Here is a 27,443-nt window from a genome sequence, read left to right as displayed (position 1 = left end):
TATGAACAGTTGGAAAAATGATGTTAATGTTATCTATTATAATGTTACACAGGATTGGGCTCGGGTTTGTTAAGGTTAGACTATATTGTTCGTGCTTCACTTGGAGGCCTGATGTACATTTTCTTACTTTTGTTCCCCACAATTTGGAAACTTAGTTAACAAGCTTTCAAATCTACTTTCAAGAATTTCCAAACTCGAATGAAGTTTTTAACTTTTTTTGTTTCTGCTATTTCTTCAAAACAATTTGTTGTGTCGTCTCTCAGAGTTTGGCATCGTTTTTCTTCGAAGAAAAGGCACCGACCGTACAGGCAATAGTTGTAAATTGTCATTTTCCAGTATTGTGCCAACATAAATCACTCCAAAGTTTTTCTAAATTAATTATTTCGACTATGTAATTTTTCTCTCTTCAATGATCCTCGGCCAAATCGCTCTGGATATTATACACTCACTTTGGTTTGACTCTCCGGCATCCTGTTCCATCTTCCTACTTTTAGGAAGCCTATCTGCTTTAGACTTAACCTCTACTAGTGTCCAAGTAACCAGCCGAGGATTAATTTAGTATCAGGTATACAGGAGGTTATCTCGCGACTTTTAAAAGATTAGGTTCTTTAAGAAAATACCGGCTTTTGTTACAAGCTTTTGATCTAACTCCGGGGTTTCCTGCTTAATTTATTTGCCGCTATTATATATGCATAGGTCTTTAAATTCTGCTTATAGATTATTATGAAATCAACAGTAGAATTGTGACATAAATTAATTGGACTCTCTAGATTGCTCGGGTAACCTTAATACAGAGCACCAAAGGTTTATTTAGGTTATTTTGTTTCTAAAGCCGGTTGATATTATTTCATTGGCTGAAACTTTGGTGATTATTTTTTGTTTATGATCAATCAAGCTATTAGTTTCATGGATCCGTGTGTTTTCCTTTTAATCACCAGATCTAATAGATCTTTTTTGGATAATAGAAGCTATCCAGTAATGTGAACAATGAGAAAATAATTTTGTTTACGAGTCTCATTTCGAATTAGTTTAGGAAGCGATCGCATACGCACTTTAAAAGTTATCGTTAGCGGGTTGATGACTTCTCCCCCCTCGAACGACATGTTATGTTTGAAAATGCGCATGCGATCGGTTCCTAAACTGATTCGGAATCAGACCCGCGAACAAAGCTAATATTTAAAGTGTAATTGGAGGAATTAATGTAAGCAGAAGATGATCCTAAAATAATGGTAATTTGTTATTGGTTCCAATAATCACTTTGTTTACAAACCATTAGTTGCAGATATGATTAAACTGATTGTTATACGGGTGGTATGATTAAAAATGGAAAAGATAAAATCTTATACTATTTTTACTAACAAATTTCAAAACAAAAAAGTTAATGACTCTGGAGTGGTTACTTAAAAGTACCTAACATTTTTACGAGCTTACTTTTGGTGGTCTCCAGCCACATCCTGGTAACGGTAAACCATCGGTTCCTAAAGGACAAGGCGCATCTAATCCTGGTACTCCTTGATCTCCTTTATCACCTTTATCACCTTTTCTCCCTCTTTTTCCAAATGGACCCTTGAGAAACGAAATAGTATTATCGGTTTCGAAGATTAAGTATATTCTAAGTGCGAATATTTAGGACAACGATACGAAGACAAATGGAAAATTTATCGTAAAAATAATGGTCTGTGGCTAATGAGAATTGTTGATATATATTTGATGTTTATAACATTTTTAATTATGATTATATACTTCATAATAAAATTAGCCAATAGAAGTTACGAATTGGTCAGAGCGTATAGACAAGAGATTATATTCTGGTTCAGTACCTTCGGTCCAACAATGTTTGCTGCAATAGTAACTACCTCAAATTTCTCAAAAAGTCATAAAATCCAAATGAATATCTTCGGAATAGCTTTAACATTAGAAATAAGCTAAAAAATTGGATATTTAACACAGAAAAGCGTTCGGAAGATATTTTTTCAAGAGTTAGTATTTATTATATAATATTAATGAATACCAGTCGAGCTATCGAAATATATCGATTTCTATGTTCTCAACATAATGCTTAAAAACCAATTTGTTACGCTACAACTCGTTACTAGTGGAATAATCGATTATTTTTGTAGATGTTGTGACATAACTGATTATTTTATTACTTACCGCATCACCTTTGTATCCTTTATCACCCTTGGGTCCCTAGAAACAGACAAAAGATTAATTACTTATATATTATTGCTTTCGAATCCGATAATTTGAATTGAAATTTTCCTAATTATAGAACCAGAAAAACAGTGAACAAACATATGAATATAAGTTATGTAAGAAACTTGAATGTTGTTTAAAAATTCCGTATAATTTGCGAGATTATTTATCGTTTGGAAGTTGATTAATTTACAATCGAACGTCAGTCTATTGATTTTTAAAATTCTATCTAATTTTGTGTCCAAGCTTAACTTTCATTTCTCTATAAACTACTAAAACGCTGGTTCTCAACACTTTTACAGTTCTTTCACTTCTTCTTAGAGAAATATTAAACTATGCAACGTTTTTTATATTTTCACTTTATGGTTTGTATATCGTTAAAGCCTGATATGGGCGGAGATTAATATATACCCGGGAAATAAATTCAAATGGAGGCGAATTCCTTGGTTGGTATTTACGGTCCTATTTTGGTTAAAGAAAATTTGAGTCTACCTACTGTCAACGAGGTATCTCGATCAAGGGAATATAGCGTAAAAACAGTATTAGTTTTTCATCATTACATCTATCACAGATCATCTCTTTTCCTTACTATTAAATAGTTAATCATCAGTTTTACAATGTTTTCTAACTATAGAAGAGTTCCAAGTATTTGTGATAAAACGAACAACGCAAAAATAACAATTTAAATCATGGCAAGGCAAGGGCGTCGCCAGGGGGGGCAGGAGGTCAGTTGCCTCCCCCTAGAGATCAAATGTAGCTAGCCGCAAAGCAACCAAAGTCTTAAGGCCGTGCGAGCAATTGACTTCCTTATCTATTAATAAATTCCGCATCGCATGACAAATTAAGGTTTAATGTATATTGTAGAAAGTATTGAAATATTCAGAATAACAGATTTTGACATCAGTTTTTAAAATCGCCGTCACCGTTCACCAGCATTCACATTAGTTTTGTAAAATTTGTGTCCAATATGTAGCTTTGGACGTGGTCAAAGCCTCGGAACACGTTGAACGGATTTTACTTTTAATTGAAAACCACCGTGAAAATCCGGAAAAAGAGACAGACTAAATTATAAAGGAAGCTGCTGTTAAAGTAGAGAAAGTCGGATTGGAAGAGAACATTACATTAATACCACGTATTACGAGGAAACAACGTCACAGAAGCAATCTTCCAGCAGAAACTCCTTCAGAATACTGAAAGAGGTCTTTAGTAATACCATACTTGGATTTAATTATCACCTCCTTGAAGTACGTTTTGTTGAAGAAAACACGCCATCATTCGCATTATCTAAGTTACACTCTGCGCAGATAGAAAAGATGATAACTGAAAATCTGAAATAAACTTGTGAATCTATTGCCCAGTTTTATGATTTACCGAATATAAAGAATGAAATCAAACTTTGGCAGCAATTGTGGGGCGATAGGTTTAATTCAAATTCCTTCTTTCCCGAAACGGAAAAAGCATTACAAATTTTGATCGCTTTACCATACACGACCTGTACAGTAGAGCGATCCTTTAGCAGCCTCAAAATACTAAAAACAAAACTTTCGCTAAAAATCTTCGCATAAATAATTATTAATGTGTTTAAAAGTTTGATTTAGTTATTGTACTCTTGGGGGCTTCTGAAGTTTTATACATTGATATTGGAACCGTTCTTATTACAATCGTCATCGAGGCAAAAACTTTTAAAAGTGTAACGCTTCGTTCTCTCGACTGTACCAGGCGTTCATATTTTTTAACCACCATAATATTGCCCCATGGCCCCCCCTTAGTCATAAGCTGGCGACGCCCTTGATGACAGGTTATTGATCAAGGACTTCCAAGAGAGATTTATTCAGAAAAAGAAAATTGGAGACAGATTCTGGGTATTTATATAGATATTCAATTTTTTTCTGTTAACAAAGTAGTTTTCTTTTCGTGAATCCCACGAAATCTCTAGCAATCTTATCATGCAATATCCTCAGGAAATTTTTTGGAATTAAATTTTACTGCATGTGAAAAAACTTTTAAGCTTCACGTAAGGTACTTTGAAGAGGAAAAACTAATATATTTACACAGACATTACAAAATGAATTAATTGATACTGCCTAAAATTTCAGAAATAGTGATATCTGTAGAAGTTAATTGCTACCGATAATATTAGTCGGCAGGTGTGTTCCATAAAAATAAATTTGATAATTCGATATGTTTGGGTGATAATTTGGAACAAATTGGATAAGCAGAATTGAGAGCAAGTAAGCATGCTGGAGGTGTGAGAAGATTGGAATTGAGTCTCCTCTAGAATAGGGCTCCGCGAAGTTTTAAAAAATGGCCAAGTTCTACATGAAAGACCTCTTGTTATTCAAAAGCTGAAAGAACTAGTGATATGTGTTGATTAACAAATTAACAAAGAGCTCCTTATATTTCATTTTTAGAAAACTTGATACCTTGAATAGTAAAAAATAGCCAGTCTGAGGATAATTAGTCTATTCTGGCAGGCATTTAAAAAAAGAGGAAACCAAATTTCAAGAAAGGAATGAACCTAGCAGTTTATTTATTGTAGGTTCAGCTTAATTATATAGGGAAACTGTAGAGCTACAGATACTCAGAGGGTGTCTCATAAGTAATGTCGTTTTTCACATGTGACTATTTCTTTTTTTGGTTATTGACGTTGCAGTATACTTTTATGATAGATAGTATCCAGGTTTAGTTTTATTTATTTACTTAGATCCATGACGAAATTAATTCTTACGTGGGAAGAAACTTGAATCCAAAGGAGATGTTGAAGATGTGTTTGCAGACTAAAGAATGTTTTTACCAAGGTCTCAAAGAGTTTTCTGAACGTTGGGATATAACCATGGAAAACGATGGGCTATATTTCGATAACTAACGCTTTATATTTGTATGATTATTTAAAAAACAGATTGAATATTGGAAACCGACATTATTTGGATTAATTCGAAAAGTATTTTACTGGTTCATAGGCTCCACTACTCTACGGAATATGAGATATATGTAGAAACCAATTTAAAAGGAAACAGCTAGAAGTGATAGTGAAAATATTCAGGAACCTCCTTATATTATGAAAGCCAATAATTTTAACACGTATTATGCACACATCAAATGGGTAAATATTGAAATTCTAGAGAAAGATATGTGTTCCTTCGTTTCAATGGTTCATTTGCTGGAACTCCACTTCTAGTTCACTATTTAAAAAGACAGATTGCAGCAAGTTTACGCCTATGATTCGATGATTTGCGGAATGCTATTCCAAATATTTGTTTTGCTCTGTAAATTTACCCTACTCTATTAATCCCCCAGGGCATTTTCGAAAATATTATGATAGTATTCTTTCCGGCCTAAGCTCATCAATGTGCAATAGAGACCTGGAATCAAGATGATAAAGTAAAAATATAGGTGGGCAAGCGCGGTATTATTCAGTTTTTATCCTCTTTCGGGAACATTCAAGACCTGGAGCTATGTATAGAATAATAGACGGCAAATAACTTGAAACTATATGGTTTGGCGTGAATCGACACCAATCGATGTCAATAGATATCAAAAGACACCAATCAACATCAAGTGACAATCGACCTCAAACGGCTTCAATCGATAACAATCCATATGAGCTGACAAAATAGACTCTAAATGACCTGAAATGACTTGTTTTGACATGAATCGACATCAATAGACATAAAAAGACAACATCAAGTGACAATCGACCTTAAATGGTTTCTATGGATCATAATCGACATTAAATGACAAGAAAGACTCTAAATGATGTAATCTCACTTGAATCGACCTCAATCGGCTTCAATGGTTGACAATCGACATGAATTGACAGGAATAGACGCTCAATGACCTGAAATGACATGATTTGACATTAATCGAAATCTGTCATATTTGATTGATGTACTGATTAGTTCTAGGTTGGCTATAAACTCTTCTATAAAGTCATTCGTCATAGTTTTTATTGAAATGTACTATACAGAGCTACATTAATTTTTTCAGTTGAAATTATGAAATTTTTATTTTTAGTTTAACATTATTTATCATAGTAAATTTAGGTTTGTGTCAATTTGATGTAATATAACTTCAACTTAATATTTCTGATATAATACCTCTTGTCCTGGAATCCCATCTGTACCCTGAAATATAAAAATACGGATATGTTGGTTAGTAGTTAATAGAAAGCTACAAACAATGATAACAACTAATAATATTTTTGTTATTTTGTTAATAAGCATTACTCATATTATTTAGTTTTTGATTTAGTTCGTTAAAAATAAAATTGAAGCAGCTACGTATATCTATCTACGTTTATTGCTATTTTTTATTACACAAATGTTGATACATTTTGCCAATGTACTGGAATTTCTTCAATTCCAGAAGTTTCATTAGTGATTTAAAATTGGATGTTGACGATGCGTTGTGGTTTACAACATAACATTTAATAAGACAAGATGTTATCCCATTATTTCAATATTTTTCATTAAGATTGTTCATTTGTTTCCTATGCTACAATAACGATGAATCCAATTGTTTGTTTTTCAAATTAATTTTGGAATAAATTGACTATTTCAGTCAAAAAGTACTATTAATACATTGCTCAACAATTGCTAAAGATAATACGTATTGTTAATATTCTTCGACCTTTTTTTTAGTAAGTTAATATAAAAATTATCATTTAATTGAATTTAATAATATCTGTATGTTTAATATCTCTTTGAACCATCCTACTACGAACGAGACTCAAATCTACTAGATTTACTCGGGATTGAAGAATTAATGAAATTAGCACGCTATCAGGAGAACTTTAAATATCCGAACGATCTATACGACGAATGCTAAAACGCATCCACTATGCAGTTTACCGTTCACGTCTCCTCCACGCACTTCACGATTTCGATCGCAGATTGGAATTTTGCTTTAAGCTGAACGGTACGGCCAATCGGCAAACAGCTTGTACTGGAACGACCAGAATCCTCACGTCTTCATTGAAGAAAACTTTCACCCTTTTTCTGGGGTGTGTGTGTGGGCGGGAGGTTTCGTGGGACTGTGTGGGATTGTGTGTCACGTGACGGGCCATTGTTATATGGAAATGTTCGATTTTCGTGGGCAAATAGACAACGATCCAGCACACGCGAACATCCGTCATTCCATGCAGGATGGAGCTTCACCGCACTACGCGTTATGTGTGCTGGTGCTGGAGTACCTTAATTTTGGATATGCAGACGAGGATTCATTGAACGTCTTGCACGGTTATGTGACCTGTGATTTCTTTCTGTGGAGCTTTCTAAGGACCGAGTTTTTGCAATAGGACCACGCATTCTTCCCGACTTCTGAACTGCAATTGAAGAAGAATTTGAAACTCTTCGACAGCTTGATATGCTTTCCGTTGAGAAACGTTGCCGTAAATGCATTGATCAAGATGGGCATTAGTTTGAACACTCACAGTAATTCTCCTTTGAATCTCTTTTTTTAATACATTTATTTTAACGGTGCATTGTTGCCTGAATTATGCCGAACTCTGTATTAGCTTTGTATGTATGTACGTAATGAAATCTTTTAATTTGAGCACTTCAAAACGTCGGATTCAATCAAAGTTTCACACACTTATTAAGTATTGATGATAACACAATAATTTAATAAATTCATGCCACGATTTTTATCGTAACGAGTCAAGGGACACACAAGTGACTGTGTGGGCTACGTCATTTTGTCCAAACTGTGACCTCTTGTCTTTTTATCACAATAATAAGGAAGGGCATTTTCATCAATTAAAATAAAATCATCAGAAACTACAACCGCAAATTGCAAAATAATTCTATATCTTGCTATTCTTGCTGTATTGTGGTATTGATCAATATTATTAAATTTGTGTAGTCAGTAAAACCAATTACACCTCAAATTGTAATCAAATTTCTACCAAAAGCAGCTGTCGGAACTCCCTTTAGTTCATTATACCACTGAATCAGTCCTCCCAAATCAAGACACGTTCATCGCATTAACTTAGAAGTAACCTGGATTCATCCGAATTCCTCGGTCCATCACCATAACATTTGCTCTAGTTAATTATGAATATGGTACAATGTTTCTTCTCTCTACACCAGCCATCTGTATCCGCCTTCTGACCATTGCGTTTGAAATTATCGTACCTGTGGCATTACGCCCTATTGATACGGGCAGAAGAAAGCGGGCATGCGCTGTAGGCAACTGCGAAGTTCTCGCACTACACACTTCGTAATTGTTGACATTCGGGCGTCAGTCGGCGTTGTGCTATAGCCACGTAAACATATCCGCCATTATCGATGCTCCCGTTTCATCGGAGAATGAGTCGTGTGTATGGGGAAAACATCATGATTGATGGTGTTCTGCGCGAATGGTGTCGAAAGTTTAGAGATGGCCGTAATGATGATGTGTATGATGAAGGGGGCCTAGAACGCGAATCTGTCGTTTCAGATGACTTGGTTCAACAAGTTGACAGAATGATTAAAGAAAACCGCCGATTCACCATTACTGCTTTGTCTACGGAATTTTCGAAAGTTTCAGGTCTGTTTTGTAGTCTATTGTTACTGAACGGTTAGGCTCGTCCACAGATATGACAAATGTCACAATCTCTTCGGTAATTATGTCGAACAGTAACTGTAAGTGTATCAATATTTTGGTAATAAAATTTTTGTTTTACATAAACTTTTTTTTTATTTATAGCCTATTGGAGATTGAAAAAAACACGGCCCTCATACGTAACCATCCTCAGCTTCAGTTGGGATGCGATCTCACCCTGAACCCTGAATATATAAGGCTGCACCATTTGACACATACCGATAACATATAAACTTCAAAAGTTGAGCAGCTTACACTGTGGTACTCCTTCAGATATCCGCTGTAAAATTTAATGCATATGGGCGGGTATTAAACGTTTTCGAGGCATACTTTTTGAAATATCTGAATCACAATTGGGCAATAGATAAATCAGTTTAGTTTGCCAAAGAAGGAAACAAGAATATACATTTTATTTATCATTATATCAGATATAAGATCACTTTAATTCCTATCATTTGTTGAGCAGTGTAATTGCAGAGACTAAATAAGATCTAATTGAAAAAATTTCAAGATTGTATCTCCAAAAAAATAGTTGTGACATGTAGTAATTTTACGCTATGAAAGTTTTTGAGCAAATGTCTCATCTTTATACTGACGAACAGTATAAACTATAGAAGAAATGCCCTTCAGGCAGTTTCAACACCACCAACAGTTTTTGATAGTTCTTTTCCTCTTTAATTGGTCATTATGAATACTATCCTCCATAACATGTAAATGAGATTATAAACTTTGAATATTTTTTAATCAAAGTTCAAATATTACTCACCGGGAGGCCAGGATCTCCTCTCTCTCCTTTATTTCCTGGTTCCCCTTGTGCCCCCTAATAACAAAGTTGGTTAATAAATAAATTCGTTCATTCGCTACCAAACCGTTTGAAACAAAACAAAAGGCAAATGATAATTCACTTACTTTCATTCCATCTAGTCCCGGAGGTCCCTGTGAAATATATATAACGAAATATATAAATTGTTTTTGCGGAATACGTTTTTTGATGATGTGCGCCAAAATGCTTTTCAATCACCATACCGTAGCTATTCATGCTTGTTAGTAAGAGAAAGGAAATAGAGATAAAATTGTTAACCGAGCACCGACATGAATTTTTCATCAATATGATACGGAAGGGTAGATTTTCAGTTTTAAGTTTCAAAAATGAAAATTTATTTAAATTGTAATGAATCCACCAAATCACACATTAAACTTCCAATAGTTCCCGAGTTGTGTTACGTAATTCTCCTTGATTGTTAATAAGGAGATTATTCAATTTATGATTAAGATAAGCCTACGGTTATTTTTTTTATATCACAAGACTGAGTTTGGGTATCGGAAACCCTGAATTTATATATCTGTAATTGAATATATGTGATTGTGAAGAGGTTAAAATGCATGAAGCAGAGTATAAATTAAAGCTTCTTTAATACTTACAGCACATGCACAAACAATTACTCCGTACATGTTTATAATAGTACATCAAAATTATCCTAGTCAATTAGTAAATCTAAAAAATATCTTACAATTCTTCAGGGGTTTTTCTAACCCTTAGCCTTTTTCAGTCACTTTATTCTCAAAAACACCTTTCCAAAATACCTTCTTCAATGAATTTAGTGGCGTATAAAAATAAATGAATTGTGTTGTTGAGCGGAAACCATTTTATGTGCATAAGCGGCAGCATTTCCTTCTATTGTCTCAAAATTTTGTTATTGTTTTCAAAATCACAACTTATATCAAGATTTATGTAATCCACATCAATAAAACAATTGAAATTTCACTCAATCATTCTTTATATATTTCTATTCTAATAAAAAAGTGTCTTTGAATTTGTATCCTCCATTATATGAAAAATGAAAATGAAAAAGAATTGAAATGAACTTCACAAAAATTAAATTACAATGAAGAGATATGAGAAAAAAAGGATAAGAAAATATATATGTATAATTAATAAAAACAGATTGACGCTTAAGGACAGAAACGAGATATAGTGAAAGGAGAGAATAATACTGAACTGAGGTGGATGATGATTGAATTTATAACGAGGAAGGAGAATCAACGACAACAAGAAAAATAAAGAATGTAACCGGATGTGAAGGTATTTGTAGTTGTAAAAATAAAGAAATTACATAGTTTCACGGAAGATTGGTTAAATTAGTTGAAGAATGCAGGTTATTTTTTATAAATGATTGATTGGACGGGATATTTTCATGAATTTCAAAACCAAAATATAAATTTCGGAAGGAAATCATCTATCGACGATTATATTTCAATTTATTTGATGCAATTTTTTTCGGTAAAGGAATATATCTACCCAACTTTTGATTGCATATCGTACATTTTTTAAGTTTATTGATGTTGAATTATACTTTATAAATTACCAGATAGTTTCAAAAGTGAAAAAATAACTGCCATACTCGCACATCACATTAGAATTAGTTTAACTTTCCAAAGAATTTATTTAGAAAAGGTTTTTTGAAGTGTTACGAGTATAGTAGCTATTCTACCATACCTCACTTAAAAAAATTTAACATTTTTATTACAGTAGATTAAAATCTTAAAATAATATTTAAGTCTTCATCTTAATACATCTACTAAATATCAAGAATACGAGTCAGTGAATTTATTAAAATAAGTTCTATGATGTCACATCTTGAATACTCATAAGAAGGTAAGTGATTAATGTTTTTTGCGCTTGTATAATATTCAAAAATCCTCAAGTAAACGAAAGAAGTAGTGTTTCAATTCGATAACGTGTTTCTATTTAATTAAATTTCCTGCCATATTATGTCATGTAGAATCAAACAAGTATAAAAGCTATTAATTGAACTGAACAGGAGTATGAAAGAAAAATTTCAACAGCCAAAGATATTTGTTTAGTATTATTTATATAAAAAATGAAATTTGAAAGTGTTCACTAGATTTTAAGAAAATACAGACGATGTGATTAACAATTTCTTTAAAATCTAATAAATATCGGGATGGGCTGTTTTTTATGCTTACTTTCTATATACCTTTGTACATTTGATTGTGAACAAATCACATATCCTAAAAAATACCTGGGACATGCCTCACGAAGAAATACCAAAAAGGTTTAGCTGTGAGGAAAAATTCCTCATATGTAATACTCCTATATAGATAGTTGGTATGTGAAAAAACGTTCCTACGTTACAGTGCCGACAATATTTATTTTCTCTCTCGTTCGAGACACTTTATCTATACTGTGCATGCTTGAGAATGCGCAGAACCGAGATGAAACCTCGGAGGATAGAGAAATCGTTGCCATTTTGTCTTCCTTAGTCGGAACAGCTTCCACTTATAGAAACTGTGCATATAAAAGTTTTATATGTATGAAAAATTCACCTCAATATTAAGCTATAGAAGCGAGTGGGATCAAAATATCATAGAGAAATGGACATAAATGCTATTAATTGATAAACGGATGGTTCTAAAACAGTAGACAGAATAGGAATATACGGATCTAGAAGAAAACATTCTGAAATCCTGGAAGACACATCAAGCAGTTTCCGAACAGAAATTTATCCAATGAAGAATATCCACTAATTTTATTTCTTAGCTTTCTGTAAACTCGGTTGTAAATAAAAAAAATGAGTGGAAAAATTATAACCATACCCCATACACCATAGTGTCCGATTAATTTCAAAATACGGACACCAGGTTGGCGCTGGACAGCACATCGCAACTATGGAGGGTAGAGCTCCTTACCATCTCGGTGTATCGATAAATGTCTGTTGAAAGGAAGCAAATTAAGGTGGCGCTATAGTAGCAAGTGGAATAAGCGCCACAAACTATTAGAGTAGGATAGTAATTTAAACTCTTTTGTGAATGTCATAACTATTTCAAAGAAGCTATTAATATACAAATTCATTTGAAAATTCTACCGCTAAATTAATATCATTTCCACTTGCTACACTAGCGTTAATTTGACGAGTCTTCGTATTATAATTTGCTGTTTACAGCTAGATACATTTTCAATTAAACCCCAATACAAGACGGTTCTCCTTACCTCTACCCTCTATAGTCGCAACACTCGATCAGCCAGCTCGCGCACTGCGATAAGGACGCGTTGTTTCAACATTTTACTATTAAAGTTTGAAAATTTCTAATCAACATGCTAAAAAATTATGATTGTGTTGCGTCAAAATGTATAGATACAACCACCAAGACAACTAAAAAGTTGTTTTCTCACATTCCAAAGGATGTTCAAATGAGAAAGAAATGGATAAACGCTTTGAAGAGGTTTGATTCATTTGGAGCTAAAAGTATAGTTTATTGTTGTGACCTACTTAGTAGTTCGAATTTTTTTAGTATAGGTATTATCAGATCAGAGGTGCGAAACCATTGGTGTTAAACAATTTCAAGGCTGTTATTATTATACTTTTTACCTACGTCTTTACTAGCGTGAGAATCATAATAGATATCTAATCAAATATGTGCTGATTTGAGGAAGCTTAAAAAGGGGACAGTTCCTCACAAATTTCAATGTCAACAAGAAATGGTATCTATATCCGAAAGATCTGCAGTACAAAAATAGAATAAAAGAAAATATTTTAAAAAATCTTGAGCAAAGACGAAAAACCGATTACTTCGACCTCAGGCAACCAAAAAACCAAAAGAGGTATTTGTTGCTTGCTGTAAAGACAAAATAACAATAGAAGATCCACTTAGCTTAATGACCAGTATGGGAAAATATCGAAGAAAAGTAATAGGGCGAAAGTGAGGCTAAGAGATAAAGGTGTTCATAAATCAACCATGACTGATGAAAATTATTTTAAGAGAGCAAAATAATATTATGTCCAGATACAGTATCAGTTCGTAGTATGAATGATAACGGCATAGATTCTAAATGCGAATAACTTAAAAAGCAAATATCATTTTTCCAAAAACTATATCATCCATTATATCATACACTAATTACAATATTTACACTAATATTACTTTACCAATATAAATTAATTAAATATATTATTACTTAATGTACGAGAAGTAAGTACGGACGAAATAATATAAAACTCTGGAAGCAAGATAACTAGTAAGAAACATTCTTCATTGGAAAATGTGTCCAATTCAATCTGGAAAGCAATTATCGGACACGGGAGATCATCATCCTGTCCGGTAGCCAAGCAGCCATTAGATCTCTAAGCTCCAATATCATGAAATATAAACTAGTTAAGGAATGCCTGAACAAGTTAAACGAGCTAGACAAGAAATAAAGTTACCCTGCGGGAGTCCTGTCAGAGGACTGTCGCCTCAATGTACATCTGAAGACGCTGGACTTAGCGGATAATGTAGCGTGCAGGTTCTGTTGCGCGAAGAACCAAATGTTTATCCACATCTCGAAATGTGAGATACTAGGGAACTCCAGAGCACTACACTTGGATGGGTATGAAATAGAGGATAGGAAGTTAGAGCCATCCCACATTCTGAACATCTGTATGATATAATACCAACACTTAATATAATTTATTGTCTGTATAAGTTACGTTTGATTTTTATATTTCTACTCAATATGTGAGAATAATTTTGTTAGCAAAATTTGATTTATCAACTCAGTCAAATCCGGCTTTAGAGATGTAAGAAGGAATCTTGTTTCCTCAATAGATGAGAAACAAATATTGCATTAACTGATTAAATAATTTTTGATTAATCTATGTAGGAGGTTCTTGTTTACCTATTTTAAGTGAAACTGATGTTACCATTTTGAATTAGTGTATATCCAAAGAAATTGTTACTGCGCAAAATTATAAATATGAGATAAACGATCTGTATCCAGCAATTTGATTATATTGAATTTATGGATAAGAGTTTTGTAATAAAGTTGAAAGGATTTAATAGTTTTACTTTTTAAAATCATCTTAAGAAGGGATAATGTAACATTATGATCAAATGTAACAAATTTGCAGCGTTTGCTAATAATCAACGCGATGAATTCTTGAGTATACCTCAGGAATATAAGTTGATTACCTGGTATAACGAATAATAATTAATTATGATTTCACATAGAACTATTTTGATTAAATTCACGTATGTATAATACAATGTTTTGATTTAAAATACTAGTGAATGGACGTTAAAATGATTTGTATAGAGCATGCTCTCATAATGTAAAGGAAAATAAGTACGAAGAGATTTAAACATGCAAATTGTTAAATCTACGTATTATATTTAAAGTGAAATTAGATGACAACATGTATATCAATAAAATTCACATAGAAGTGCTTTGTTGTGAGATTGGCTACTATTCTTTGACCCCCATGTTCTAATTACACATTTAAAAAGATATTTAGTTTTCATTACGATCTCGTGGAAGATATCTTTCAAAAGTGACTAATGGTAAAAGCCAGAAAATTTCGAGAAAATCGTAAAAATTGGTAAGCCTACAGTGATTATTTATGGTGTTATCAAATTTTTGTTATGAATTTAACTAGTTTTCAAATTGTAACTTTAATTTATAATATGAAAAATAGGTAGTAAGCTATATCCGCAAATCTGTTTATCATTATCAATTCTGTATTCAGTTCTGCTCATATAATATTAAATTCGACAAATTTCAATTTTCTGCTTGTCGCTCGTTAACTGAAATTTACAATTTGAGCTTAATTTCCTCCTGGAAATTCCTCATATTTGAATTTACTCAACTTTCCCATGACATTTGTCACCAATTTAATGTTTCTTTTTTTTGGTATGTGAGTACAAATTATTTCAGATTCAACACTCCTTGAAGTCTCTTTTCAAATTCAATTTCATTATCTATTATATAATGAATCCCTGAAAGAGTATGAAGAGTAGTTAGACAAAATATTTTTAACACATTTTAATGTGAAATTGTTAATTTGTGAATATGTATATTGTGCCATATGTTTTGATGAATATATCGTTGTTTCTTATTGTTTCAAAACACCTAGTAGATGACAAATTAGTACCGAAGCTCCGTTAATTTGATTTAACACCTCCTGCTATGTCTAAAGCTTCTACAGATCTGAACAGTCCATAACGAATCCAGCAATGGACAGAACGGCAATAACAACATTAATTTTAATGGCTATACGAACGTGTTTTTGTATATTTATAAATCCTTGTCGTTTAGAAAACGGTTCGGCACCTCAATCATTTGTATTTTTTTCTCCGTAATAGAAGATGTCTGTTGACAAATTTCCCAAAATTTAATCAGTGATGCAGAAGGAAATATAAAAATAGGCTTATTTCGGTAGAAAATTTACAAAATTGAAAAAGTTGAGGACATATGATGATGATATAACTGATAATATAACTAATATTAATGTATTTCAAAAGTTATCAATTTATGTATAAATAAAAAATTTAGTTTACAAAAATGAATCTTATAATTATTTTTATGAATTGTTCGTACTTATTCTCTTTTACTTTACTTATGATTATTGTAATAAGATTATTACAGATGTTTAATACAAATATGATATAAAAACATTTTTGATAGCATATTGATTATTTTGCCGTTCAAAAATTCATAGTTAATTTGGTCTTGAACATATTAAGTACATTTTTATAGGGAAACATCAAATTAGAAATAGATTCATTACACACTAGGTATATTTAATTGAGAAAAGTCTATTTTACCTATGAATTCAATGAAAAATATACAGAAAGTCTCAAAAAATACGACAAAGGTAAAAGCACAGTACGTCCACTAAAAAACGATGGATTTATTTGCAGCGCTGCACGCTAGTTGTGTCCCGCGGTCAACAGGACCTGTAAAGGTCTTTACTAGTTACGTTCGGGTTGATTAGGTAAAGTTAGGTTAGGTATGTTCTAAAATGGCGTACACAATTATTTCATTCTGTTTTTCAATATAATTACTCATTGTTTTAGTACGTATACATCTCTGCAATTCACCAATTAAATTTTTTTGAGATCTAAATTTAAAACCGTCTACAATATACGAGATTTTTCCTTCCTCACGTAACGTTTCAGACACATTTAGAACACATTCTAACTGCATTTTTATAATACAATTAAAGCTTTTCAACAATTGAGAATGAAAGTTGTAATAATATTTTTGGTCATAAAACTCCAACCAATTACTTCAAATTAATCCCCAATTATGCCAACATAAGAAGGGGTGTTATGATCAATGAGTTGGTATTATGTATTTTACTTAGGAAGTTCCAGGTAAGAAAATGGTTAAATCCTGGAAAGTGTAACTAATTAACAAAAGTGTTATTGGGAGGTCTTCGGGACGCAATTTATATAAGACACTTACATTAATCCGGATTAAAATTCGACCGTGGAACGCAACTCGTATGCAATCATTTGCAGATGAATAAACAATTTGTTGATGTTACGAACCCTCTTAATTTTTCAGAATTTTGTAATTGATTCTAATGCGTGTACCTTTGTTTTGAATTGATGCTAAAAGATTATTAAAAAGCATGAAATTCAAAAGAGAATCAATGAGGAATGGAAAAAATTTATACACAAAAGTAAACCAAATACTTTTGTGGCAAACTCAACGTTTCGCAGTGCACCTTTTCTAGAAAAATTAAAGAAAGTTTATGTTTGTGCTTGTCAACATTAAGGTGGTTCAAGCACTCGTTTGTTACCATGTCTAATGATATCAAATTGAAATTAGATATCTTGTCTTGAAATTTTCATAAAAATTGTTTGTTCAACTGAAAATTGATATACGTTTTACTTGCAGGAAGCGCAGTGTATTATTCTTGAATGACAAAATAAAGGTGATACAGGTTTTGATCTATAGGGGTCAAACAAAATGTTTTTACAAATAATTCAATTATTAACAAAGGTATTATTCTGGGCAGTTGATTTTTCTTCTAAATTCTTATCTCCAATTATTGTCCTCCTAAATTATAGTAGCAGCAAAAAATATTAAACGAAAAAAATTAATATTTCTAAATTATTATCTGAAAATAATACAAAGGGTATTTTAAGAAAAAAAAATTGGTTTAGTCTTCTTAGTTTCATGTTACTTTTGTTAATGCGTGTTAATATGGTTAACTCACTGTATTCTTTGGTTAACGTTGAACGAGGTTACATTTATGGTGTAGAAAAGCGAGATATTCTTACCATAGGACCTGGTTTTCCATAATCACCCGGCCTACCGCTTTCTCCTCTCAATCCCATTGGTCCCTAAGAACAAATTCACTCATTGGACAACAATTGGAAGCAACAAAATGAATTGTAAGTTCTCAGGGGGAAATTCTTATAGCTCTTAACACGATTTTGTTTAAAAGTATACTGAGAAGCATTGCTTGAGTATTTTATAAGTTCTGTAAATTTTCACAATACTTAACACGAAATAATAAATAGTGTTGTATGTGTTGACTCTTTTAAGATTCATTTGCTACTCTAATTTCAGTGAAAAATGAGATTCTTTCACAATGGTTTTTTAATTTAATTCATCACGGGATCAACTACGTGACCAACTCGATTCCTAAGAATATAAAAAAAATCTATGTGCGGGCTCATTTAATTAACGTAAAAATGTTGACAAATTTAATAAATTCATTCAAAAGTTGTATAGAGGTTGTAGATATTTTGAAGGCGTTTATGTTTATTGAATAATAAGATTTATTACGAATACCAAACCAAGTACTGTCATACAAGAAAGATTACAAAGTGGTGATATAATTTATTTTGCGGAGATGAAAATTCTAAAAAACAAACTAGTAACAAGAAGAACGAAGTTAAAAATCTATAGGACTCTAATAGAACCACAAAAAAGACCAAGATAGATGAAGAATATTTGAGAGAAAAATTGTCAGAATAGATGGAGGAATTAGAATGAACGAATCAGACTGAAGTGACCAAAATAATAGAGAAATCGATGTAATACTAGGCAATAGAAACATCGTCCGATGCATTAAGACCCAGAGGTCACATTCCATGAATTGTGAATAATTATTTTATCATGAATGATAAAATATACATAAGTACAAAAAGAGGCAGATCCTGTATCAGATGGACTGATTAAGTTCACGAAGACTTAAAAACAATTAATATGAGAGGATGGGGAACGTTGGTGATAAACAGACCAGATTGGAGTCGAATTTTCGAGGAGACCAAAGCTCACACCGAGCTGTAGTGCCAATTGGTAAAGTGAGATATTAGATTTTGAAATAATATTTGTCACTATTAAGTAAGATTCCTGGTTTGGTTGGAAGAAGACATCTACTCATTTTTTAGAACAGTAACGCATTTATTTTATTCAGAACTTTATGTAACTGTCCGGAAAAAACAGAAGAAAACAAATTCGCCGAAAAATTGTATTATCAAAGATGAAATATTTTCAAAGAAACAATAGCAATATATTTAGATTCAATTTTTGTATCAGTAGCATTATTTATTGTTTTCATTAAGTTTTACTGAACATTCTATTTTTTAATATTCAGCAACATTATAAAGTTAGTTTATTTGTCAATATTCAACGCGATTTTGTTGATTAAAATTATCTTAAATTGTATTAATTATAAAATGAATAACTATTTTTAAAAATTGTGCAGTTGCCTTTTTTTATATCCGTAATCTGCTGACGTGATAACTTTTCTCTGGACTATAAGAGTGTATTGCTTACTCAATATTTCCTGTTTTCTTAAGATATTTGTTATCATTTGCACGGTTGCGAGCAAACCTTTCAGAATAACTGTTTTAGTGATTTAGAAGTTTCCATTAAATTAACAAAATAAACATTTTTGCAATTTACGTAAACTAACGTATAGAATGGCAGGTACAAAATCACATAATCTTGATTTGGGATAATTAAACTATTTGTCATTTTACTTACAGGTAATCCCATTGGTCCTGGATCCCCCTTAGAACCTTTATCGCCCTGAAAAATGATTTTCATAATTATAAATTATCATGGAGAATATATAATTTGTCCAGGTACTGACATTATTTTGATATGAATATTTGTTCTTATTTTGATTCTTTAGTAGTGACGTGAGTATCTCACAGATGGTGCTATGGCAAATTTGAGCCTTATTTTGTTAATTCAAGTAATCTATGCTAACCTAGAGTAAGCATCGTATTTTGTAATTGCGATTGGTCAGTCTTGTAGATGGACGAACATAGTACTTGTGGAAGTAATCGTATAAGAAGAATGATGATATTTAATTGGGTTTCAGTCTTTAAAACGGTTCAAACATGATTACAGCATGAGATATAACTTCAGTGATGTCGATGACGATCAAATTGATCCGAAATTTTTTCTGTTATCAGTTAACATTAAAGAACCGAGCTTGAGTAATCTGAGGTTGAGAAAGACGAAATCAGATTGTCTCTCACATCATTTCTAGTCGCAGGTCAGTTGAATGAACACCAGTATACAATTTCACTCAATTTTCTAGTAACCAAAAATATTATTTTGGTAAAAATAGTATCAAGTGGTAGACTTGTCTGTAGATCTCACACTTTAAGCCATGATTAGAATTACATATAAATACCTAGAATACAGCAGAGAACTTCCATTAGTTTTTTAATATTGACTATTCGCCAGTTTTATGATCATTAAAAAATGAAAGTTTTCTAAGGATTTTTCTTTTAGAGGAAGAACAAGTGACCAATTTCATTCCAAAAGTCATGAAACTTTCCACAATAAATCTTTCATTCCTATTGAAAATAAAAAGGCACTTCTCGCAGCCCTCTGTGGTCGAGGCAGACTACTCTAAAATTTTAAGAAGGGCAAAAATTAATACTTATTTTTGTTAAAGCATCAGCCCTATAATTTTAGGAAATTACTTTAGACATTATTTTGACTTAAGGGAATTTTTGCCAGAACATTTACACCTCTCCGAATTGATTACAGAACGTAAATATTTATAAAAAAAATTGATTTATGTCACTTCATCAGTCTTATAATTTCAACAGAAGCTTTAAAATATATGAACAATAAATAATTCACAATGCAGGATAGAAATTCCATTACCAACAATCTGCCAGAGCGAAAAACGTCTTCGTGCGAGTACAAGTAAGATGGAAATACGAAAACTTGCGGTTTAGAGAGAGAACGCTTACCGGGCAACTTTGAATCTCATTAGATATAAATTCAAAATTTAGAATTATACATAATGAATACATGTACATTGCTGAAAATAAGGTAATTAAATTTAAAGTGTATCAACGCGTATTAAAAACGAAATATATCACATGCATTTGGACAAATTCACATCTGGATTTTCCCCACAATATTGAATGCTCAAGACGATGGATGGGTGTTAAATGATGGTCATTTCGATTTTCACTGGTTCGAGGGAGATCAGCTACCACCTACAGTAAGTGATATTATTCCTAACGACAACATTGATATCGAAGCAGATTATGCCAATATTAATGGTACATGAAGTCATAAAATATTGATTATTATTAATCTTGTTCAGAGATAATGAGATGCTAGAGTCTCGAATTGAGTTCATTGAAGATTTGAATGATTCTGAATTCATTGAGCATTGAGCTTTGATCACGGAGACCACGAGGAATAATTTCTGATAATGAATAATTTTACAAACCTATACAACTTCTTGTATTTCTTTTGTCCAACTTTTATTTTATTCTCCATCTTTCTATCCCACAGGTTTCCATATTTCTATCTTACTTGCATTCGCTCAGGGACATTTTTCGCTCTGGTAGATTGTTGAGGATGGGATTCCGTTCTGGCATTTTAAATTATTTTTTGCTCATATATTTTAAGTCTTCTGTTAAAATATCAAAATTGAGTGACAAAGATGATTTTTTTTTATAAAATATTTATGACGTTGTAGATGCAAATTACTTATCTACATACCAAAGGAACGACGCTGAAACTTTTTAGGAATATGGAGTATGCAAAGCAAATGTAATGAAATATAACTGCCCATAAATGGTCTAGAATTGATGCATTTAAAAAATAGAGATCTTACATACTTTTGGTACATTGAAATAAAATAAACTTCAAATTGTTCCCGATTATAATAAAACAAAAAGTGGAATAAACAAAGTGTTTCAGAATTGATTTTTACAGTCGGTGACGTTAATTTCTGCTGGTGAAATTGACACTGATAATGAAGCTTGGAATTGATTTTTCCCGGAATCTGAAAGATCCGCTTCATGTGACACAAATGGAAACTAAACATGCAAAATATGTTCATTGGGATCCAAAAGGCTATTTAAAAATCTGTATGCTGCAAGTCTATTTGTTTCAGATGTGTGACACCTTATTTTTTCTTTTCTTTGAAAACTACGAAACAAATATTGATTTGGAATAATTGTTATAATTTTTATTATAATTTTTATATTTTTTATTAATTGTGTTACGTTAAATATCTACTATTATAAACCATCTGTGGGTCTTCCCATCACTATAAATGTCCTAATCCAACCACGTCAGTAATCAAAGGTTAATATTATTAATCAAAAATATATGGGACATAGAGGGATTGGTCCAAAACCCTCGTGTCAGTTACGAACATTTCCAATTGGTCTATTTCAGATAGTTACCCATTATTACTATCTGAAAAAGAGTTGCTGGAGCCCTGATTACATTTTGTGAATAATTTTCCTCAATAATTTTTTTATCCCACAAAACTCACTTGCTCTCCTTTTAATCCATCTGCTCCTCGATCCCCTTTGATGCCCGGTGGACCCTGCAAACCCGGAATTCCTGGTGGACCAGGAGGTCCTGGAGGTCCCATTATCTATCAACATTAGAAATATTTGGTTTCAAAGATTTGTTTTCATAACACTGTCTAGAGGTTACAAAAGTGATAGGATTTGACTAAATTGGATATCCATCTTTATACTAACAAAGTAGTGTCCAAACTTACCAATTCTCCAGTATAGAAGTCTCCAGTACCGTCCCCCTGGAACAGTTAATGAAATAAAAAGAAAATTGGAGTTCAGTGTAAATCATTTATAATTATTGATAGCAGATATTTTACTCATACCTTGTATAATGTTATTTGAAACATGAACTATTGTGTAATAAGATAAAAACGGTGAATTTATTGGATCAAGATTAGTTCTAACAAATTTATAATATGATCTCAATTTAGTAAATAAAATAAATTTTTAGTTCAATGAAGAATTTTATAATTTAAAAAAAATTTACAACAGCGAACTTTGATTTAGATGGTCAATATCATGCAGAAATATACACAAATGGAATAAACAGTTGCATTTTCAATTTTTATGATCTTTAGGGCTGAAAGACAACGTTGAAGTTAAATGAAAACAGTAGTTTACAGAATGAAGACGAAATAGTTACCAATAAGACCGCAATAAGCAATCCAGCTTATGATGACGTTCTCAATAATAAAATAACATTACTCCATGATTTTTCACTATTGTTCTATGCATTTAATACAAAAATAGTGTCTAAAAATCTGTTAATAAATTGATGAAACGGTCAAAATAGTTCTAAGAGCCAACATTTTTTTTATTTACGAGCTCGTCCATAACATGGACCGTGAAGTCAGTCCTGTAGAATTATGATGGAAGTGTCTAAAGTTTTAGAATGCGCCGGTTATTTAGTTTATATTGCAGTTTTTTTAGAAAAAATTTCTAGGAAAGTCTTTTTATTCATTTTTCTGTTTGTTAACTCTCTAGAATTATTCAACAAATTTTTTTAAAAATAAATACGTGCTTATTAACAGCAAGAAGTCAGTGAATGATACGATCTCATCCCGAATAAATCGGGATAGAAAAGTGAACGGTGTGTTAAAATAAATTAATAAGTTAAGAATTAGATAAGTGGTGTACTATTAAGTCTTCGTGTATAGTTTAGTGAATAGTGACTAATTTTTATACTTCGTGTTAGTTTATAAATGAATAAAGTAAGAAACGTAAGTATAGTTCACCCAACCGTTAGAAATAGTTTGAATAAATAAGAAAGTGACTTGAAAGTGACAGAACTAAAAACAGCTCAAATAAATTGGAAAAAATGAGAAAAACATTACATTATTATACTTCTGGGACGCCGGGGAAGTATCAATTACTAAGTTAGCGTTGTTAAGGCAGATTTGTACAAAGTTATATAAAATTCTAAAATATTTGAGAAATATAAAGCTGTTTAAACTACTTTTAAGTACGACAAAGACATATACTGTAAAATTCGTCTAGAACAATGTTCATATCTTTTAAAGAAAATATTTAAATTGGAGTTTTAGTGAGAAAAACTGACACTTCACTTCATTAGAGAAAATGTGAAGTTACTTACTTTCAGAAAATAGCATCCTTCAAGATTTTCTAGCTAAAATTACCAACGTTTTTATAAGAAATATTTTAAAAGTACTTTCTTGTAATAGCAGATCTGCTATTTCAAATTATACGCGGCTTTATGCTATTATAAATGCACTGTTTATTCAATTTATATGTTTTGTTAAGATATACTTATACTCCGGTAATGTTTTCAGCTTTTTAGCTTCGAAAATAACATTTCCTTATTTCGCTGCGCTATATTCCTAATGAAAGTGCTAAAAGCTTCTATAAAGCTCATTTTCACTTTAAAATCTTGTAAAGCTTTTCTTATATTTACCTGTCGCCTCCTAAGCTTTTTGTATTTCTGCTAGTCAGGATGCAAGGATCCGGAAAAAGAATGAAAAGAAAACATGTATTAGAGCAATACGCCTGGAAATGTATGGAATAAGAAACGCATTAAATAGAATATCATATAAAAAACATGTATTTCTTCAGAACCATTAAATAATATTAAATCGAACAGAAACCATTATTTTGTGATGATTCCCTCTAAGGATTTATGAAAATTTCATCTCTGAAACAATATGGATTTTCAATTTTTGTTTCAAATTTATTTCTTTTTGTGTTTTTTATATGACAACATTAATAATGAAGGTGTTTCCTACATTTTAAATTACTAATATCATGAATATTTAAATTGAAAGTGCAACCAACGTGTGTCATTTAACTTTTAATGTTGTTGAACGTTATTCAGTTTCTTTGGCGAGCTTTGATATAAGAAATATAATCATTAAGAATTATGCGTCATAAATTTCCATGGTTTACTGAATTACATTGTGATCGTACAAGTACGGAATATGTAAAACATTCTGGACACTCAGTTGAAGTTTCTATATTCGAAAAAAAAAGATGGTATTGGTTGATCGCAAATTGAAAGTGCACGAAATTATGGAGCATCTCACTGGGTTCAGTAGTTTCAATTTTGAATAATAGATTGAGTATGAGATAGTATTTCTGGTATATATGATCGCAATGTACACCAAACCCAATCGCTAGACAACTTTGCCGGAGTGTTTGATCTAACTGCAATATGGATACGTTTTTGCACCGTTTCCAGACCTTGGACGTAACTTATATCCAGTATAATATACCAGAAACCAAACAACGGTAAAAACACTAAGTGAAAAGGCAACAAGTACCTAAGGTCAAGGTAAATTTTCCAGCGAATTGAATCATGGCCATCGATTTGTGGAATACACGGAGTACAAGATATTGTAGCAACTTGTTGGATTGATTTGAAAAGGATTAAAAAAAGACCGCATTTGGTAAAGAAGAAATTGCTCTTGCACCAGGACAATGCAGGAGTTAGAAACATTCAGAAATTACTTTTCTATCCATCCCATTCTCTTGATTCAGACCCGGGTGAATTTTTCTTATCCTATACCTGAAGAAACAACTTGGCTCGAAAATAATCGACTACTACAATGAAATCATCTACCTACTTTGATGTCATCGACATATTTTATTTTTAAAAGGGATGAATCGTCGGAGACGTCTTTAAACAAATCTTATAAAGCTCAAAGTAGACGAAACAAATAATAATGACGTCATGGATTTATAACAATGTTATTATTCTTTTCTTTGATTTAATGAAGACCATAGATTGTGTAGTTCATACTCTTTGATAAGATTTGACAGATGTGGAATATAGAATTTGTTACCTAAAGAATGTATTTATTTATTATAAAATTATTGTTTCCTTTTCACATAAGATTCTAGAAAAAAGTAAATAGGAAATCCGCAGAATACTGTTTAAGTACGATACATTTCTTTCCTGGTTTTGTTTATGTGTGAATGGCATACAATCTTGTCGGTTACAATAAAACTGAAAAATGTCGTGTTTATAGTACTTTTCTTAGAAAAAGTTTATTTTCCATGACAATAAGCACATGGCTATGAAACAAGTCTCCCATAATACATTGCTCGAAACCATTTTTTTCATCTTCAAACATGTACAATCGATCACTGCTGTAAATATGCGCTTCGGATCCCAATTATATTATAGTATCATTGTATGGTAAAATGGGACGTTTTTTTATAGACCCTACAAAAAAGAGACATTTGCTGCATGGTCGGAATAAAGTTCAATGAATCCACTATATAATCGTTCACAAAGAATAATATATCAACCGTACCATTTTCAATGATATATATATACGAAATAGCGAAGACAAACTGAGTAGGTATACTTGAGCGAATTTTATAGTTGGGATACTCATGATAATTATTATGCTGAATATGTTCATAATTGTTAGCAAAATAGACTCACATCTATTTATTTCATTTAAACTCTATCTCTAACTCTATAAATTGTGATATTATGAACAAATCAGGACAAGAAGTCACTCTAGGCTCCTTGTTATGCCTACTTCCCTTGAATATCGGATGCTACTCTTTTTTGATCGCTCGAAGTCACCTTGTATAAACCGGTTGTCCGCCACGTCGTGTCGTAGAGAAAAGTGCATTAATATACCGATTGTCCCCACTTGCCATATTGATAGCAATTTAGTTTCAAATTAATCCAATAAATCACACAGTGTTTTAAGATGGCTACTGCACTAAAATCGTATTAGCACTGATAACTGCGAACGTCGGTCGTGTTGGCACGCTTTTGTAAGCCCTCGATCAGTTTGAATAGGTGTGTTGTATGTTATTTTAGGTCACATGTCACAAAGTTTAAATTTTTTTTTGTTATTAACACGATTGTTTCGATCGAAAATATGTAAGCGTATGACAGTTAGGCAATTGCTGTAGTGTATATTCAATGAGCTAGTAATGATGACTTTTGCACTGCGAGATTAGCAAATTACTACAGTTGTTGAAATTTACAGCTGGATATTCTTCACCCCTTTTATTACAAATAATACTTCCTGTGTTAGTTGTACTTATTAACAGTTTGTATGGTGAAGATCTTCTTCTTCTTATTCTTCATTTCAAGTTTTTGCCGTTGTGTTGAATTTGAATAGTAATCTCTGTAGATTATCTTCGTTTTCTGAAATCAGAACAGCATCATCGGCATAGCATAGAATCTTGACGTCTTTGTTTCCCATTTTATACCCTTTCAGGTTACGAGTGCTTTTTATCACTTCGTCCATAATGATGTTGATGCTAAGTGAATCTCCTTGTCGAATACCATTGTTTACAGGAATTTCTTCGGTAGTTATACCATTGATTTTGGCCTGTATTTTGTTTCTCTGGTAAATGTTTTCGATGGTTTCGGTGTACCATGTTCTCCAGTTGTAAAACGCCTCTTGAGTTCCATCGAATTGTCAATCTATTATTCGATTGAAAATAGCAAGAATTTTCGTTATTTGTCAACATTTTCTAGTCCATAAATTCCATAGATTATGTGGTAGTTGTAGTTGGTTTATATTGGTTGTGCGTGATTTTGATTATTTCCTTTTATTTTTGTTTGTATTATTACTTAAAAA

The 27,443-nt window shown here is 32.0% G+C and overlaps 1 protein-coding gene across 12 annotated transcripts in view; it reads right to left on the bottom strand.

The window, feature by feature from the left end:
• Positions 1-27,443, bottom strand: part of LOC130904180 (collagen alpha chain CG42342) — a 434,425-nt gene that overhangs the window by 3,636 nt on the left and 403,346 nt on the right. For 9 of the 12 annotated variants that reach the window (XM_057816791.1, XM_057816788.1, XM_057816792.1 and 6 more), the window contains 10 exons: positions 24,290-24,316; positions 22,581-22,616; positions 22,347-22,451; positions 19,565-19,609; positions 17,848-17,910; positions 9,688-9,714; positions 9,545-9,598; positions 6,294-6,320; positions 2,155-2,190; positions 1,432-1,566 (listed from right to left, as the gene is read on the bottom strand). In XM_057816791.1, the coding sequence (XP_057672774.1) occupies positions 1,432-1,566; positions 2,155-2,190; positions 6,294-6,320; positions 9,545-9,598; positions 9,688-9,714; positions 17,848-17,910; positions 19,565-19,609; positions 22,347-22,451; positions 22,581-22,616; positions 24,290-24,316 (555 nt within the window). The remainder of the gene's footprint in view (positions 1-1,431; positions 1,567-2,154; positions 2,191-6,293; positions 6,321-9,544; positions 9,599-9,687; positions 9,715-17,847; positions 17,911-19,564; positions 19,610-22,346; positions 22,452-22,580; positions 22,617-24,289; positions 24,317-27,443) is intronic. The other 3 variants (XM_057816799.1, XM_057816797.1, XM_057816800.1) reach the window with 1 other exon arrangement.

Source organism: Diorhabda carinulata, chromosome 2 (genome assembly GCF_026250575.1).
Source record: "Diorhabda carinulata isolate Delta chromosome 2, icDioCari1.1, whole genome shotgun sequence".
Taxonomy (NCBI): Eukaryota; Metazoa; Arthropoda; class Insecta; order Coleoptera; family Chrysomelidae; genus Diorhabda; species Diorhabda carinulata.
The sequence above is the reverse complement of the archived record's forward strand: the minus strand, read 5'-3'. Positions and strand labels throughout refer to the sequence as shown.